The sequence below is a fragment of the Nomia melanderi genome, chromosome 1 (genome assembly GCF_051020985.1).
Source record: "Nomia melanderi isolate GNS246 chromosome 1, iyNomMela1, whole genome shotgun sequence".
NCBI lineage: Eukaryota > Metazoa > Arthropoda > Insecta > Hymenoptera > Halictidae > Nomia > Nomia melanderi.
Window position 1 is genome coordinate 19619219 of NC_134999.1, and position 18946 is coordinate 19638164.

Sequence of the window (18946 nt, forward strand, 5' to 3'; positions counted from 1 at the left end):
ATGGGTGGTGTTGGTGGGGCGGAGGGGGTTGAGAAGCTCGGTGAACTGAAAAACGATCCATTCATTATACACATTATATACAACCGTAGTGACAATAACACGCTCGACCGTATTATCCTGTTGAATCAGAGTCTGCCCCCTTATCCGGAAGGATTATCCAACCTGTCTTTAGTCCCGGTTACAAATATAAATATAAAGAATAAATTAAGATTCCCATTTACAGAGTTTCTGCGATCTCTGAGACACGTTGTACAATCTGTATCAAGCATCCCTAAAAGATCAGTGGCTCGCATAATGCAGAACAGACAGTTTCTCATTGAACCCTTTCGATACGGAGAACAACAATGGTCCGTTTAAGGAATAATTCAACTGATCCGTTCAGAAGGAAACTAATCAATGCTTTTTTATTCCTGATCTCTTTTACGTATATGTGATATTTCTCCCATCAAAAGGGTAAAGACCAGCGTTTTCCAAACCCTTGACACAATGTTTCAGAAATCGTGGATTAAAATGAAAATAGGACATCGATCTATCGATGTTACAAAATGTAGCTGCGATGTATTAACAAATATTTAGGGGTATTTTGCGATAAGGAGAGAAGGGGTTAGAAAATTCTGGTAATATTTTCCTATGTCGGCGTCTCTCGTCGAAGAGGCTCCTTAAACCTAAAATTTCTTTATGCGATAACAACGCGCGCTCTCCTCCCTACGATTCCACTTTGTAAGAATAATTTCATTAATTATCGTATTTATTTCGCAGCTAAAGCTTTGGTTAATAACGTGCTATTGACATATTGACAATTTTCTTTTCCTCGTAGTTCCTCCTTAAAGTGGGCGCCAAACTAACACGAAGTATCCGTTACTCGTCGTCGTAATTCGCGCTAATTTATATTCTCTTTGAACTTACATTTCCTCTTTAAAGAATTTTATTAAATATATATATTTATATAATATTTGTATTCGTATATATATATCTCTCTTTCTCTCTCTTTTCTTTCTTCGTCTATTTTCTCTTTTTGTTTCGTTCCGTTTAAGCCACCTTCATCATTCTTATAATACGAACTTGCCTCTGTTTAAAATATTCTTTTGTTCCTTGACTTCCACGGAAAACAACGTAATACATAGCTGATCAAAATCGTTGAATCTACGCGTCTCAGATTGGACAGTAATCGAACAGCACCTGTGGAAATTCCCTTTTTCCTTTGAACCCTGGCAGCGACGTTATTTTTCAAATATACATCGAAATTTAATAAATATAACAAATACGAGACTTTCTTTCTTGTAACTGTTCCAGAACGAATGAGACACTCAATATTGTCGCCCCAGGGTTAACTGAAAATTACAATTGTTCGAATGGAATTCTATAGAATACGAAACAAAGTTTTACAGGATATTCTTCCTGAAGTTACTGGACACAGGAGCATATTCGTTACTACGTTTATTTCATTAAATTCTATTACGGCTTTCCTTTCTTAACCAGTTAACTGTGTTTGACGAGTATACACGTCATCTTAAAACTTCAACTTAACATTTTCAACGATGGATTATTCATTTTTTGAGAGAAACATGTAATTCTTTTTCGTTAGGATATATTTCAAGTGCATTTGGCTTGCATTTAACGAGTATACACTTCATTATTTGATTTGATCGCGCAATGAGAGATTTTCCAAACTAAATTCCACACTTAACTGGTTAACCAAAGTGCGTAAAGTTGTCGATCGAATTGAAAACAACGAACCGTCATAAACACTAACGTTGGAAGTATCCTGTAAGACTCTTAAACAATTTGACACGCTCCGTTTGTGAGTAGAGGCAAGGACATTGATCTGGTCAATATGGACAGGTACATGTTATCGCTGTACTAATTGTCCTATTCCTACAGAAATCTACAATATCGTTTTCGTATGAATTGTCCAAGAACACGGGAACGATCAATTTCTCAATTCCATCTGAATGTTATCCTTGAAATCATCAATTTTGATCTTGACGTGATTCCTTCAATTCATACGTAATATATATTTATATATATATTTATATATTATATGTCAAGATCCAATAAAAATGAAATATTCTCAGCTATGCACTATATCCAACGAAATTCTATTGAGGGATGTCTTTAAAATTTTGTGGTCGTAACTAGACACGGATATGTAGAATCTGCATATGAGATGTGTCTGTGTTCCTGCCTTTCTCTTCTACACTGTATGCTCTCTAATACTTGGTCTGCCAAGGAGTATGGTATACTCTCTTCGTTTTTCGATACTCTTATTTCGTTAGCGTAAATGTACTCTCTCTCTCTCTCTCTCTCTCTCTCTCTCTCTCTATCTCTCGCTCTGTCTCTCTATTTCTCTCTCTCTCTTGTCAAATGTAACCAATATACTCGCACATTTTGTTCAAATGCACACTCGACGCTGTGAATGAAATTATTGTCTTTATAATAATACAAAACTTTGCCAGGTAACATTGCAGTGTAGCTATTTCACATTACTGAAGTAGATCCCCGATACTGGTACACGTACACTTCACAGTAGCATTATAACTGATCGAACATTTCGTACGAAGAAACGAAATTACTACATATTTACGAAAGATAGAAAATCAGTAATATATCCAGGAAATAAACATCTTGACGCACACTTCCGTCTAGCGTGGACAGGATGTTTTATTGAACAGAGAAAAGAAGAGAAACGATATCGCGCGTGGAAATCGAAGTTCGATTTGTCGAATAATATATATAGAAAATATTTCATGTAACACCGTTCCTGGTTATATTACCAATGCATATATATATATATCCTTTGTACATATACACATACTCGTTCTGAATGCTCGGAAAGCATGTTACATAGAATTTTCACATCTTCAATTGGTTCTAATCGTCTATATCACACCATTACACATTCTCCAGAATATTTCTCACATTTACAAAGCGTAAGCCCTTGTTTTCTTTCTTTTTTTATACCTTGTTCCAACACGTACAGTCGTGATTTCTTTACGATAATTCATACACGAACATAGGAAGAAACGAAACGCACTTTGCAATCGACGCATATTAATTTATCGAAGATACGTGCCGTAGAATATTCTATTAACGAAACCACTTCATTGGATACTTTGAGTCTATACAGAGGCATTCTGTGACCGTGTGTCTAAACCGAATGATGAACATCAGCAATTGAATTATTACAAAATAAATAATTTCCATCTGTATGACGATAATCAACATCTCCTAATAGTATGTGCTTAGTCGCAAATACGGGGAAGACATTGCTTTATACCTCTTTTTTTCTTTTTTCTTTTCTTCTCTCTTTTTTTTTTCTTTGCATTGTAAGACCTACCAATTCGTACGAACAATCTAGCACAGACCTTTCAACCGAGTTGTACAATTTGATTAAACATTTCATTTAATGTTTGATTGCTTAAGCACTGATTGTAATTGCATACTAACTGTTGGCGCGAATACATGTAATTATACTGCAACATGGACCTGCTTAATCGTATTCCCTGAAACATCTCTCTTGTCTTTAATGCCACGTCAAAATGTATAACAGCGTCTCGTTACGCAGAGTATAATCGTTTTAGTCTGAATGAAAAATCGTCCTCGAACCTATTTATTCGTTTTGTGCGTGCACGTTTCAGCTTCATTACGGGTGCATGAATTTTAATATAAAATTCAATAGACTTAATACATTTGGAATGGAGTACTCGAAGAAATCAAGCGTATTCGACTGGTCTAAATCAAGTATGAAAGACAAGAGTGATATTCAAAGTAGCAAAATGATCTATCTTGGACATAGTCTGAACACAATTCAATTTGTTCGTAGAAAATATCGTTAGCGCGGATTATTCTTGTTGTTAAACGCAATTACGCCCTACTTTGCAATAATAAATTGCGCCGTACGATGATGCCTCGACATCAGTGGTAAACGTACTAAAAATGATGCACTAAAAGGAAATTTTACTCGTATTTTTGTCGGTATTTCTGTTCTAAGTCAACATTTGGATAAGGTCCCTAGGTTTTTAAAAGAGAAATTGAATTCAGTACGTTCTACCACCTGTGCCTTCGCATGAAACAAATGTAATTAATGTAACATAATTATTTCCCATAATAAGCAGTCGAATATGAGACTATTATAGTAAACCTTTAATAGCCGTAATACTTTCTTTAGTAACCTACTACCTATTTACAGAGCAAATCTTCATATAAAATACCAAAATATCTCAACATTTCCAAGATAATTTTACTCTGTCCATCCCTTTCCTACCTCAATTTACAGTTCATCCTTGCCGTTTTGCAAATCAATAGCATTGGTTTGCAATATATCAATGTATCTACAATGGATGGAAAAGTGCCAGATACCATACTTATTAGACTCTACTAATTCGCATCTAAAAGGACACAGAGAAGTTTAAGTTTAATTAAATATAATTAGTATAAAATAATTATCTATCATGATAAGCTGTATACAAGACAAATCCTTAATAGATCTCTGTATATATTTATCCCTAATTATTCCATATTTATCTAATATTTAGTTTTCGAAAGGCCCAATGAAGAATTACATAATATTAGACGCTAATATTAAAATAGAAATTTGCATCGTTCTAACGGAATTTTTAGCTACACCAGAAAGCATTATTTCTTCTTCTTGTTATTATTCTTCTTGTTCTTCTTCTTCTTCTTCTCTTTGACTATTTAAAATTCTCAACATTAAATGTCTTGCTTCAGGAATAAGTGAAATGTGACTTTAATCTCATTACATTAAGTAATGTACAAAGTGAATGCACTGAAAACGGCTAATGACCTAAATGCATTCATTAAACGGTGCACACTTTATTGATTCTATCGATACCAATGGAATATTTTTTAAAATATTATTAGAGCTGATACTTTTGTTCGTAACTAGACGTTAGTGCGACAGTTACGTTCTCGTTTAAGCAATCGTTAAAGTGAGATCTATTATCTTCTGTTGATATTACCGAGTGTCTTTTTCATTTACAAATTAGTGTATGTAACAATAAATTCTTTAAAATTCTAGAAACTTAAATGTTTCAGTTCGTCTCTAAATCTAACGTAACAGAGCATAATACAATTATAATCTAAAACAAACATTTAAGCGCTAGCTTGTCTTTTATTTCATGCTAATTGCTGCATGCAACTCATCAATTTCTCTATTTATATTGATAAAGATTGTATTTAAACTGGACACTTTGATAGTTCCTTCGCGACCCATTTCCGAGGCGCAAAGATTTTAAATGAGTATTATTAAATTACATGAACAATATAGACATTTTTTCTCGATAAATAAAAAGTCTATTTACAAACGCATTTTCTTTAGCGTACGAGTAAACAATTGAAATTGTTATTCTGTATATTGATCGAAGATTTCCTTTTTTTTTAGATAGGCGTTAATTACAAACAGAAACTATATATAACACACTACGTACGTAATATAGTAGTCGTGTTAAGGAATATATCACATAGTATTAATTAATACTAATTCAATGAAATAACCATAGAATCTCCAACTTCGCGAGTTGTAAAATACTGCGCCAACCGGTTCGAATAAAATTAACGTAATCTCGATAATGAATAAGTGAAACATAAATTACAAATGCATAAAGCAATTTTCACAACAATGTTTTGCTCTAATTTCTATTTAATCCAGCACTCTTCCTCCTGAATACAGTGTTCGTGTATTGAGAAAGTCATTTGCGAATAAGAAATCAATATTTGTCCCAGTCTTAAAAACCAATCACGTAAAATGCACGTAACATCGTTATTTCGCCGAAAAACAAGATACTTTATAAATATTCGCACACTACGGTTGTGAAAACGAAATATTTCCCGAACGTACAGACGCGTGATATTTATAAAATAGTGTTCTGTTTTCGTAAAAATAATTTCACTTAAAAGAAAATCCACGGAAACAAGAGAAGTATCATTTCGATTCGAATAGTTTTAGGATTGATTATCAATGCTAATAATAGTGTAATTGAAAATGTTTTACAGTCGTACATAAACGGGTCGATCTATGTACTTCGTAAAATGTCACGAATCCTGTTCAAATGAATAATCGCTAAGCCATCTCACATATACGCTTCTTAAAATAAATAATTTATGATTGCCATCATAAACTACTTTGCCATGTATACTGTATCTTCATAGTACAATCGTCCAAAATTAGAGACACTGATGAACGCAATGTCTTATTAAAATAACTTTGATGCAACAGCCCAATGCCTACCAAAGCAAAACTTATACGAAACAGTGAAGTACACCTGAATGATTTGTTGCAGAAGAAAATATATCGAATCCTAATATATCCGGCGAGCGTTAAAGAATTCTCCGTTACGCGATTAATTTATATTTAAATCGTTGTTCTCTGTTGCTGTTTCTACTCTACTTAAACTATCTTTGGCCAATATCTTACGCGACTCGTCCGAGGGTTCCGACGAGAAGCTCCCGACTTGATACAATCGATTCGTGTCCAGGATGCAGAGGATTTTTCGTATCACGATACAATCTAAAAATCATTCTAAAAATATAAGTATCCGTATATCTACAACTGTCGTACGTACTGTATGATTCTCATATATGTTAAAATGTATTTATATGACGAGATAAATTCAAATTTCAAAGAATAGTTAAAACGAAGATTTGTGTGTCTACCAATTTACAACACTACTCGAATCAATTTCCGTGACGCGACGTTATTACTCTTCGTTTGAGGAAAATCCGATCGGTATAAGCTTTATTTTGTCAGGCATAAGGGCGAATTTACACATTATTTTAAATATATTCCTGCTTCTCGAATATTCCATTCTCACGGTTATCTCTCTCTCTCTCTCTCGCTCTCTCCCTCTCTCTCTCTATTTCTAAATTCTGTTTTTTTCTCTCTTTTTGTTAAAAAGGTCCTTGATAAATAACCAGTCTATGCAGCGATTGACTATATGGAGAACAGTGACGAATAAACTTGTACACTGGCGTACGTCGGTAATCAATTTCCCTCTTTCATTTCACGTTCACTTTTAAATAGAATAATTAACAATATTCTCTTACCAACATCGACCACTGCCTCTCAGTACAGTCACGTTTTACTTTACACGCAGTCTGTGAGAATCACAATTCACTTGCGACACACCGGGCGAGCACGTTCACAGTTGGAAGATGCGGCTTAGTAACTGGCCTCGTGTCCAGCAAGTATGTACAAGTCTGCTCCCTCGGATTCCGTCAATGTGCCTGACTGAACCAAATGGCTCTCCAGCATCACCACTCTATTAGAAACACGCATTCCAATTGAAATATCTATCACAGTCTATGGACTTTCTCAAAATTCATTTGTAGAAGAATCACGTACTTATCAGATCCAAGTAGTCTATATGTCCTGCTCGGGTCGCTGATTTCTTGCGTGACCTCGCCATTCTTAAAACTCCTACCTTGCATACCATGCTTGTGGAATGCTAGTACACTATCTGGTAAGCAGACTAAAGGCAAAAGAACACGTTATCGCTAAGTGGCATTAACAATCGTGGAATCGCTGGATGCAAATAAACTTACTAATGGATTCGATTTGGAAGTTAAAATGTAACTCTGACATATGTTTCCTGCTTGATCTGGGTTTCCCCTGCAGCGTCACCACTTTTACTACATCTAAAATACACGGTAGTTTAGATTAAATTCGAATGTGATAGTTGTGCGAAGACTATTCTCGTGTACTCACTGTCGTAACATACTAATATTGCATTCTTCTCTAATTGCGTTACATTGATAACGTGGAGGTTCTCTCTTCTTGGTATTACAGTGGCTGAAAGTATATATTTCAGTGACGTTCCTGAAGAATCATTGAAAGAGTTCACAAGTTAACCCTCTATAGGCTCGTGTGACTTTGAAGTCACACATCAATATACCGGGTTAAATTGACTTATTTAATTTTTTATTGCAAAACGACCAACGACATTAAATAATTAATCAACTTAAACTTTTGTACACGCAGGCGTTTACGTTCAACGTCACTGTAACTTCAAAGTTACAAAATATATTCGTTTCAATAAAATTATTGAAACTATTGGATACATTGTTAATTTGTGATCATATGTTGAAGTTTATTAATTTCATACTGCATAAATTTTGTTACATTCACGAAACAAAATTCGGCCCATAGAGGGTTAAGACGGCTAACAATGTACCTGAACCGTCCATGTCTTCCAGTTCGTCGCTATGAAACCAACTTGCTCCTGAATTCATATTTATCAAGTCCAGTTTCAATTTGTTCTGCTGATATGGTTGCTTCACGGATACACACACCATCGGATATTCCATTTCAGGCGTAATGATAATCTCAAACACGTTCAATGGCAATGGCAGCGTACAATCGAAATGCTTGAGGAGCATGAACTTATTCAAAGGATCGTACCATTGCATTAAGAATATCCCCGTTGGCATTGCACCGCAAAGGTATTTGTACCTGTATCAATGGATCTTTTAATCTATTCTTATCAGACAAGACCAATGCTTCTTAACACATTGAACGCCGGCTAAATTTCAGCTGCTAGAAACGCGAGCGTCCGCGAGATGAAAATTTCATGTTTGAAAGACTAAGTCGCGGATGATTTGATTATTCGAACAGCAAGAGATCAGCACGTAGTTTCCCTTTTTTCTAGTAATTAAACGATCGATATGTAATTTAGCTTCATCTGCTGAAGGTTTCGTATATTTTATAGAATCTCCGTCCGCAAAGGGTTAACCCTTAGCACTCCAGGCTGTTCTGTAATCCATCAGCAACTGCAACTAATTCTAGAGTAGTTTCTTTAAGATTCATTCAAATATTTAATATTATAACTGGTGCAATATCGGAGCCTACAGAGTTCAAAGGGTTAAACATCGATCAAACCAACATGTCTAACTTCCGAAAGAGAATAAGGAATTCGATTTTGAAAATTTTACTTTAGATTTGCGTTACACAGATCTAAAATGTCACACGAACGCAGGATTAGCAATTAAACGATAGACTGAAAATACCGCATTATCGAGGCGCGCAATGTGTTAACATCAGTAAAGACAGAGAAATTTACCCATTGTACGGGTTTCGCCCAACGCAACACTTCGTGCAACCCTTCGTGTCTGGAACCTTGGTCGTCAGAGCGAACTTCCTAGGGACTAATCTCTCGGGTATTTTGTTCATGTGCAGGGAAAACCTGTGGCTCTGTTTGCTTTGCATCGCTAATAAATCGTGTCTGTACAATTGTGGAGTTTTACCTGAAAATGTCGTTTATACATACACGGTAAACTTAAATTCACGGTTGCCACTAGTTTGACGTATTCATTTTACCAGACAAAGACATCAGGACATCCTTAATGACATACATCCAAATTGTACGTCTCGGGTACAACTGATCGATCGCAGTTTCATGGAGTTCGTTCAAGTTCAAGTTGTAAATTCCTTCTTCCGCCGCGATCAGCAAGTGCTGATCCCTCGTGTCTGGATGGATCCAGCTCGCGGTGCAGTGTATTCTTAGAGGACATCCGTTGAATACCTAAGTGAAACGCGTGTTTCTCTTTAAAACTCTACACGTCTACGAAAGAGAATAAGAGAAAATGAAATGAAGATTGTTAAATCACACAGACTTTTGAGAAGCACGCCCCCATATGAACTTTAGGTGTCGGCGGTAGTCCATTGCTGATAGGTCTGGGAGGTGTGTGGCGTTTCCTGTCCCTTCTCCTCGGAGGAACAGGCGGAGTATCAGATAACAAGTCTGGACTCATACTTTCCCCGTCCCCGTCGCCTGGCGCTTCATTTTGACCTAGCCAAACACTTCTCTGTTAACGGCAGGTTTCATTATTTTTCCTGGTCAATGAATTATGCACGCATAGTTTTACGAGAAATTATACCCTAGAAGATGTCCTCAGAAACAGTGTATCTTTGTCTGACAAACAACAGTTAAGCTAATCATGTTTTTCAAATGCTACAGGAAGAAATGAAAGTAGCATTGACACCTGTGAATGGTAAATTTGTATGGCGTATATGGATTATTTGTAAGAGAATTGGAATTTTAGAGCATGCTTTGTATTAGTGCTGCACAATTGGCTTGCAATTACTAAAGGAGAGAGAGAGAGAGAAAGAGAGAGAGAAGTTGAACTTTGAAAAAAGGAAGACGATGCAACAGAAAATTATCTCGAGAATTAGCGTGCTCCTACCATTAGACTGTGGGGATTCATCTCTAGGACCACTGTCCGAAAGAGATCGTTGACGTTGTCCATTGGCAGCAGTTAAAGATTGTGTACTGCTCACCAGACCATACAACTCGTCCACAGAGCTGTGACGCCTGGGGCTTGCTTGAGATCCTATGCACCGAACCTACTATTTATACTACAGCCACAGTTTGCTCAAACCTTTCAGAACCTCCACATCATTCAAGTTGTGAATGTAACAGTTCATGTGGTACAATATGTTCTGTTATAGTTTAAAGAGGTTGTCTAAGTAACAAATGTTGTTCGACCAATATGTACAACGCCATTATTTGATATGGAAGTCTTGAATGAAGTGTGCTATCTTTACACATTCTAGTGCGGGGCCTGGTAATGTGACTGGTTTCTTACCTGACATATTGTAATACGGACAGTGCAATTCGCAGTCATTCGATGACTCTCCAAGGGGAAGTGTAGCTCTGAAAAAGAAATGTGCGAGAGAATATTAATACACGATGGATTATCAAGGCAGTACGTATGTTTCCTTCCAAAACATTACGCGTTACAGGGTTAGTCAATAATAAATAATAAATTGAAAAGTGTATATTAACAAGTAATTTGAAATTAAAAGCTTATGTACAGTATTATTCCATGTGAAACCTTCAGAAATGTGACACCATTTATTAATGAAGAACGTGTGAGGAAAATTATGTTAGAGGATGAAAGGGTGGTAGTGCAAACATATTATTATCATACTATTATGAATGATACATAATACTATGATAACAATAGTAGTAATACTAATAATAATGTGAATCTGTGAAAATTATCTGTAACGTATTTTTGATCAAGTAGTTGAGGAAAGTATAAAAATCAATGAAAAGTGACTCTTACAGAATACTGAAGGAATGAAATGTTCGAGGAAAGAATATTACAAAATATAGTATTGTTTAAATGTACAGGACATTTACTAATAAGCACACTTCATGGGAAAGCTTAACAATTGAAAAATAATATTATCAAAGAAAATGGTTTCCATTCGAAACACGAAACTTGCATCTGACAAAAAATATTCCCATGCAAGTGAGACTGAGGGCGCAAAATAATACAGAATATTATCTACGTTGAGGCATTACGTTGTATCACCTTAATTTGTTAATGATATTGATTATCCGACTGGGAATAGATTACAAGAAGCTATTAGTGTAAAATTAGATTCCTTGAGAGGATCGTTTGAAGCCAAACTCAGGTATACATTACCAATTGTTTATTTAAAATGAAAGCCCACTGTTACTTCGAAATGAAAGTAACAAAAAAAAAACAATTGAACTGTATCTACAACCAAAGGCGAAACAATCTACTATTACATTTTGTCAATTACTTACTGCAGGGAATATAGCTGGTCGCAATGCCCACCAACCATCGACATTGCATTCCCCCTGCACACATGAAACTATAATCATATACTATAAAACGATTATACACTTCTTCTTTCTTTCTTTCTTTTTTTTTTAGAAATTCCGTTGAACTTCTCGTCGATTCAATTTATATGTAAATTCCTGTACACTCCTGCAATCTCTATAATAGGTACATGAACTTCCACCACCAATATGGTCAACAGGATTGAAATAAATCATCTAACAAAAACTATCATGCAATGAACAGTGTTAACAATACCCTTCTTTCATCAAAGCATACTCTGAAAATGTGAAATGTCATATAGAAATATTTATACGTGTGTATAAGTATTAAAATGCATATTATTTGTCGTCCGAGGGTGTAAATAAAAATTGAATAATATAAGACGGGATGAAATAAAAATGCATAATGCAAAATAGCTGAATCGATTCAAATGCTCGTACTACTATGCAAAAAAAAAGAACAATTGTTGTTAAAGGATATTGGGAGATCAGTCGATAAAATTAATAGAAAGCTGTAGTAAAAAAAAAAAGAAAGTAATTTTTAATGCATGACATTAGGAAACAGAAGTGCAAGGTGCAAGGTGCAAGGGAAAAGGGTTACCTGCCAATACCTTAGCAACAACTCCTCATCAATGTACTGCAATAGACTCCTGTTGGGAGAAATTATTAAAATTACAAACTGATCAGAGAAAGTAGAGTTACAAAGTATTGAAATAGGAACAAGTTGCGAAAATAAATTTAGGTAAGGACTAGGTGTAATATAAGGACTGACTAATTAAGTATTTTCAGTGATATTTCAACATTACACTGTAACACCCACAAAGAGAATTTCAAGTTTAAAATACATATTCATAATCATACAATCGAAGTAATATAGTTGATGTTTCACATCCGGTAATTAATTTCTAGTTCTAGGACATATTCGTACAATACGTAAACGTTTCGATAATTTATGTACCGGGTATGCAACATTCGAGTAAAAACTGTTCACAGAATGTAATCAGTATTAATAATATTTCAATACAAAATAAATTCAATGTGTCAAATCTAGTGAATTTTTACTGTACTTACGTAGGCGGTGCACGCAATATATTAAGACTTTTTAAAATGTTTATTATAAGCATGCAACATTCACTATTAATCATTAGCAAGCATAATTATCAATGCATTTCAGAACACGTACGTAAATAAAATTATACAAGTATAAAATGCACAAGGTTTGTATACCATTAAAATAGAAATAAAGAATAGATAAACATAAAGAAAAAACTTTGTACAATTGTACTATTGTTTGTACATGTATCGACATTCATGCATATTTAAAATGAAAAAGTAACGAAGCAAAAATTGTATTGTTTTGTATGGCACAATTTACATTAACTGGTTTTATACAGTATTTTACTTGAACAAATTACCATGCTATTATGTACACATTTACTAAAAACAGTTTATTCCGAGCTAGACAGACGTTATCTTATCTATGTTGGAGGCATAAACATTTGCAATAAACAATGTTAATTTTACTGGGGATTTATGTAAAGCAACGAAATATGTCCACACCAACACTACTTGTACTATATGCATTACCTTAAAGTCATACGAAATATTTCTGTGCCTGTTTTGCTTCGACGTGATTCTCTATTATCTGTTGTTACGCTAGCGGCAACAGTACTGACACAGAAATAAATTACATCATGTTTCGGAAGAGTACGGCAGAGAATTATCCAAAAGGGATTGCGTAACAAAATTTGCGATGCAAATTAAAATAAAAGAAAAAGGTACTGCGATCATTTTACCACGTTTTATCATCAATGTGGATTTATTTTTAATGGAAAACAAAATTCATTTGTAATAACTAGTGCAATATATGCAAAGCAAAAGCAGACGTGCCATATGCAACGTAACATAACACTGCTGTTTCACTTTACTCGCTTTTAAATAATACTGCAATTAATTTTGTGCTCCAAAAATATCGTTTCGTAAAGCGGGGTACTTCATTGGATAAGAGACGATTACTAAACATATAGTGAAACAGCAATTACCATATTAGTGGAAGGACCTTAAAGCAACAACCCTCCCGACATTTTAGGGTAACAGAAAGGACTACGTAATAACACTTATTTTAATTGAAAATACTTACTTTTCTTGTTCGTCTTCGAATGCAGTACCAATACCACAGTCTGGATGCGCATCACAGTTATGAACAGTCTAAACATACAGATATGAAAGTAGAATTATTGTGTAAATCTTTAACTCTGACACGCGAATCAGAGAACGTTTAAGAAATACGAAGCACCTTTACATTATTCATGATATCCATGATATCCCATGCTGGATTGCCATCTACAGATGGTGATATTGCTTCCCTTTGCAATGTGCCATCTAGATTAATTTGATCTACAACACGAATAGAGTGCAAGTTTATAAGAGAAACTGTATTGGATTGTATGGTTCCTTACCATCGCTATCTAATTGTGGTATAGGACTTTTTGGTCTAGGTCTTGCGGTATGACGCGACGCAATCCTTTGTGGAACATTAGGTACGGCTCCATCTTCATCAGCTTCTAAATCAGTAAACATATGACTAGGATTTGATACCTTTTGCAACAATTCCAAAGCTAAACGTTTACTCATTTCGCCTTGAAAAAATGCGTGCTGGAATTAATAGCATCTGTTTAAAACAACGTTATCAATGTAGTATGGTGTAGAGAAACAAGTTGTAAAAGAAAAATAACCTGTAGAAGTTTTTCAGCTGTTGGTCGTTTTTTAGGGTTTTTAGTGAGAGCAACTTTAACAAAATTATGGAATGTCGGACTCCATTTGTCCCTGTCTTTTAAGGTTGGCGGCTTGAAGCCAGATTTGGACATGAGAAAAAGTGCCCGCATAGGATGCAAATCGAACATGGGTGGCTGCAGTTCTGCCAATTCTATTGCGGTGATACCACATGCCCAAATATCACAAAGTTGATTGTAGCCACCTTTTCTTTCTACAGCTGCCACCTGAGAATCAGAAAGGTATAAACCTTTTGTGTGTCTTAAGGTGTACATATACGCATGATCGCAGAATGTCAAACAACCTCGGGTGCCATCCAATAAGGAGTGCCAATAAAACTTTTCCTTTTATTAATAGTGGCTGTAATTTGTGCGGATACACCAAAGTCAGCTAACTTGACATCACCGGCTTCAGTCAATAATATATTGGCACTCTTAATGTCGCGATGCATTTTCCCCATACTGTGCAAGTAATTCAATCCCAACAGAGTCTCACGACACATATATGCTATTTGTATTTCTGATAATGGTCCAGTTACTGTAATCAAATTAAATTTCCTAGAATCTCGGATTACGCATAGAACACCATAATAAAGAAAATACATCAATAAAAAGCATACTGTGATATATATCTTGCAAGGAACCACCTCCGCAATATTCCATACAAATCCATAATTTATCCCTTCTCAAGTAGCTCCCATAATACGCAATTACATTGGGATGCCTGCAATCTTTCATCATCAGAATTTCTTGCTGAATAATTGCAAAATCATCCCCTAAAATATATAAGTAATCACTCATAAACCATAGAACGAATATCAAACATATTCATTTAATACATAAGAAATCATTTGTCCAATTAATCTACCACGGTGCACAGTCAATTCTATTATTCATTTTAAACGAAAATTCAGTGTACAGAGAAGTTGAATAAACTGTATTCAGACTACAAGATTGATAACAAGTGTATAGAAATGAGAGCCAATAGGAGTTCCTTTAGATTGAGTATAAAAGAAAAAGAAGAAGAGATCGCAAGTCGAAACATTAAGAGGATCATAGACCCATAAATGGATCAGCTATCTCCGTTGAATCTTCTGTAAACAAGAACCAAGAAATGGTAAAAAAAAAATTTGGAAAAGCTTACCTGGTTCCAATTTGATAACCTTAATAGCGGCGAGGTCATTCATAGAAAGTCTTTTGGCCTACGAAAATAAATTGAATGCAGTGCATGTCGAATGTTCCCGGCTAGCAGCCGAAAATTTCTTTGGCCTACAAACCTTGTAAACATCTCCGTACGTTCCACTACCTATCCTCTGAATGAGCTCGTACTCATCCTGTGGATTTCTTCGGCTTATGTCACTGGACAGTGCATTCGCGTTCAAAGCCATCATCGAGCACAGACGCGTCCAAGCGAACACCTAACGAGCGTAATTAACATCTACAAAAGGGGATTAACGTTTAACGTGTGAAAACACATTTGTTCATTAGAATGTCACTTTCGTCGAAACGTCGCCATTGTTCACAACAGCTCTGAGGTTGGCCGCGTCTCAGCGCGCGATTCCACGATACATCGATCTCTGCCCGGATCGATCGCAACTCCCAGGGGAAGTCACAAATTTGAATGAAATTTTTTTCAAAACACCTCCAGCTGGGAACTCTCGAATACCGTGTAAACGAAAAATGTGTAACGTCGAACCGAGCGACTCCCTGCGACGTCTCAGTCGAAAATAATTCGGGTCATGCTAGATAAGCTGAGCATTATCGCCAGCAGATAAGAAAATTTGCAGATTAGATTGCGAATCGAACAATTATGATGACACTGACCAATGTCTTGTTATTGATGAAGACAAAGACGATTAATCGTCGTGTTATCCGAACGAGTATCGGTTCAAATAGCTTTTGGTTGTTAAACATTGTAGTTCACTTGTGTTTATCGTAGTTTCTGTTGAAATCTGCTTACCGGTGGACACTCGTCAAACGCGTACACATTTTTGAACTGTCATAGTTTTTGTAAAGATATTAATTAGTCACGTTTATTTCAAGGCACATCAATTTGCGTCATTATTACTTATTTCTTAACCCTTTGCACTCGAAAGTTTTTCATTAGAAATATTTGAACGTCTTCTGATGAAATAGAGAGGATATTTTGTGAAGCTGACTCGACGAGAAATCACACTTACATTGAGCGACAAAGCTATTTTGTTTCAATATTTCTCAAATTGATGCATTGTACAAAGTTTAATATTAAGTATCAAATTTTATAGTTTTACTGTATGAAATCAATTGGTGAGTGAGAGGCACCTCTCGAGTGCAAAGGGTTAATATTTTCATAGAGAAATGTATAATCGAAAATTGACGACAAATGATCGTAGTTTTCGTTAATGGATAACAGAGATTACGTAGTACTACTGACGTAACGTGCACTTTGTTGCATGGATGCGTGCGCGTGTAGATTTCCATTGAAGTGTCCTTAAGGTATATAAATTTTCTCACAGTATGGAAACGTGCTTCATAGAGAACCATTTCTCAGGCATATAAAATGACCTTGACTAGAGATTAATCATAACCTAAGCTCCCTTCCCATTTTTCATGGGAAGAGGTTTCGCTACAGTGTATTCTAAAACATTTTCGTCGCATAATTAATCGGGGACTCGTTAAATTTCCTGTCAATTTATGCGACACGAAAATGGAGAACGCCGAATCATCCCACATAATTATTGGGTTTCTATATTTCCGCGAATACGATGACTTCACGGTCCTGCTATGCTGATGAAACGAGCAACGGAGTCAGTTCGATCTGCTGTCGGGTCATTAACGGAGTCATTAGGTTGCTCCTGAATGAAGGAACGATTCATCGGTCGCTTAAAGCTGTTAAATGCTGTCAATGTTATTAGAGTACAGTTTTATCAGCAGTACTTTGATTATCTTGTACGATATTATCGTGTGATTCATTAATTCGTCACATTAACAAACTACGCACCTTTATGTGTTTACCGCAAGTATTTACAGCAGGTTTCCCTGCGCGTTTTGTGATCTGATTTCAATTTGCCTGCAATGTAATCGAAATGTCTCGAGCAGCGCTCCACTGAAAGGCAATGAAAAATCAATTTCCTTAGGATTCAATGTACCTACGTATCTTTCTTTATATTTCTTTTTCAGTCCAAATTGAAACTTCCTTTATCGCGTGTTCCACCCAATCATGCCTTCCTTTATCAGCGTTCCTCCTTTCTTTAAGGGCTACTCATTCTTCTATATAGTTTTTTGATTTTGAGAGCTCCTTTAGTTTGAGGACCTCAGCGAGTGAGCTTGTGAGCCTCTGAGCAAATGTTGTGCCCGGAAAATCTGACATTTGAGAGCTTTTGAGCAATGTGTTGTAGCTGAAAAATCTGAGATTCGAGAGCTTTTTAGTTTGAGCGCCTCGGCGAGTGAGCTTGCGAGCCTTCGAGCAAAATGTTGTACCTGAAAAATCTGAGATTCTAGAGTTTTTTTAGTTTGAGCGCCCCAGCAAGTGATCTCGTGAGCTGTCAATCAAATTTTGATGCCGCAAAATCGGAGATTCGGGAGATTTTTTAGTTTGAGCGCACCAGCAAGTGAGGTTGCGAGCTTTTGAGCAAATTTTGATGCCTAGAAACCTAAGATTTGATCTGTCGATCAAATTTTGGCGCCGCAAAATCGGAGATTTGGGAGCTTTCTTAGTTTGAGCGCCCCAGCAAGTGAGCTCGCGAGCTTTTCAGGTAATCTTGATGCCTAAAAATCTGAGATTCAATCTGTCGATCAAAATTTGATGCCGCAAAATCGGAGATTCGGGAGATTTTTTAGTTTGAGCGCCCCAGGAAATGAGATCGCGAGCTTTTCAGCTAATCTTGATGCCTAGAAACCTAAAATTCGATCTGTCGATTAAATGTTGATGTCGCAAATTGGGAGATTCGGGAGCTTTTTAATTTGAGCGCCGCAGCAAACGAAGTTGCGAGCTTTTGAGCAAATTTGGCTGTTGTTTGAGCATCAAGACAAGTAACAATATCAATGAAGACGGAAGGAACAGGATGTCTAAGGCGATGGAGTAAAGACATATGTACGTTGCAATGCTTTTTCACGACAATTGTTGTACACGAACATTCTGCATTATCTATAACAAAAATACCATTCTACATTACATTCGACCTATCACCAATTGAAGAAGTATCTTCCTCGCGAAGCCTAATAGAATCAAGGGTGACTTACTAAACGAACCACGGCGAAGACGTCTAGCGTCTGGACCGGGGGAAGCCTGAGTGACGTTCTCCCGGTGACTAAACACGAAATAAAGAACATATATAGAGCAAATGGGCGGCTAAGCTCGCCGTAGCATGGCATAATGATAACACGCTCGAATAATAAGGATAGCTGCAGAGGAGACAGGGTTGGATACGCACGCGTGGGCCCGCGTTTGGGGCCCGTCTTCCGCTTCCACGCCGGTGAACGTTCTGGCTTTAACTCCGGCTCAGTTCCACTACGTGCCCCCGGTATTATACGACGTCCTAGATACTTCGTTTACCTCGACCATCTATTTCTCTCTCCTTTCAGTCT

At 36.2% G+C, this 18946-nt stretch overlaps 1 protein-coding gene across 17 annotated transcripts; it reads right to left on the minus strand.

Moving 5' to 3' along the window:
* Window positions 1-41: 41 nt before the first annotated feature.
* hppy (MAP4K3-like protein hppy) lies at window positions 42-16132 on the minus strand. 17 transcript variants are annotated; one of them, XM_076370061.1, is made up of 21 exons: window positions 15658-16132; window positions 15525-15582; window positions 15001-15156; window positions 14686-14918; window positions 14345-14608; window positions 14069-14264; window positions 13912-14006; window positions 13750-13817; window positions 13197-13280; window positions 12221-12259; window positions 11574-11627; window positions 10600-10667; window positions 10198-10344; window positions 9628-9803; window positions 9332-9536; window positions 9075-9258; window positions 8190-8467; window positions 7724-7807; window positions 7561-7653; window positions 7361-7487; window positions 42-7277 (listed from the first exon to the last, which is right to left on the minus strand). In XM_076370061.1, exons 1-21 carry the CDS (start codon window positions 15769-15771, stop codon window positions 7178-7180), a joined length of 2823 nt encoding a protein of 940 aa, XP_076226176.1. In that variant the 5' UTR covers window positions 15772-16132; the 3' UTR covers window positions 42-7177. The 17 variants fall into 17 exon arrangements, with proteins under 17 accessions (XP_076226176.1, XP_076226173.1, XP_076226188.1 ...); XM_076370058.1 differs by having other exon boundaries at window positions 13906-14006; XM_076370073.1 differs by lacking the exon at window positions 13197-13280 and having other exon boundaries at window positions 15658-16131.
* Window positions 16133-18946: the final 2814 nt, after the last annotated feature.

Excerpts from the sequence above, each read along its gene's own strand:
- hppy (XM_076370058.1), bottom strand. The coding sequence starts at position 15,771 with ATGATGGCTTTGAACGCGAATGCACTGTCCAGTGACATAAGCCGAAGA. Across the intron at positions 15,157-15,524 it reads GGTTATCAAATTGGAACCAG|GGGATGATTTTGCAATTATT; the intron begins GTAAGCTTTTCC and ends TATATATTTTAG. Across the intron at positions 14,919-15,000 it reads CTTGCAAGATATATATCACA|TAACTGGACCATTATCAGAA; the intron begins GTATGCTTTTTA and ends ATTTGATTACAG.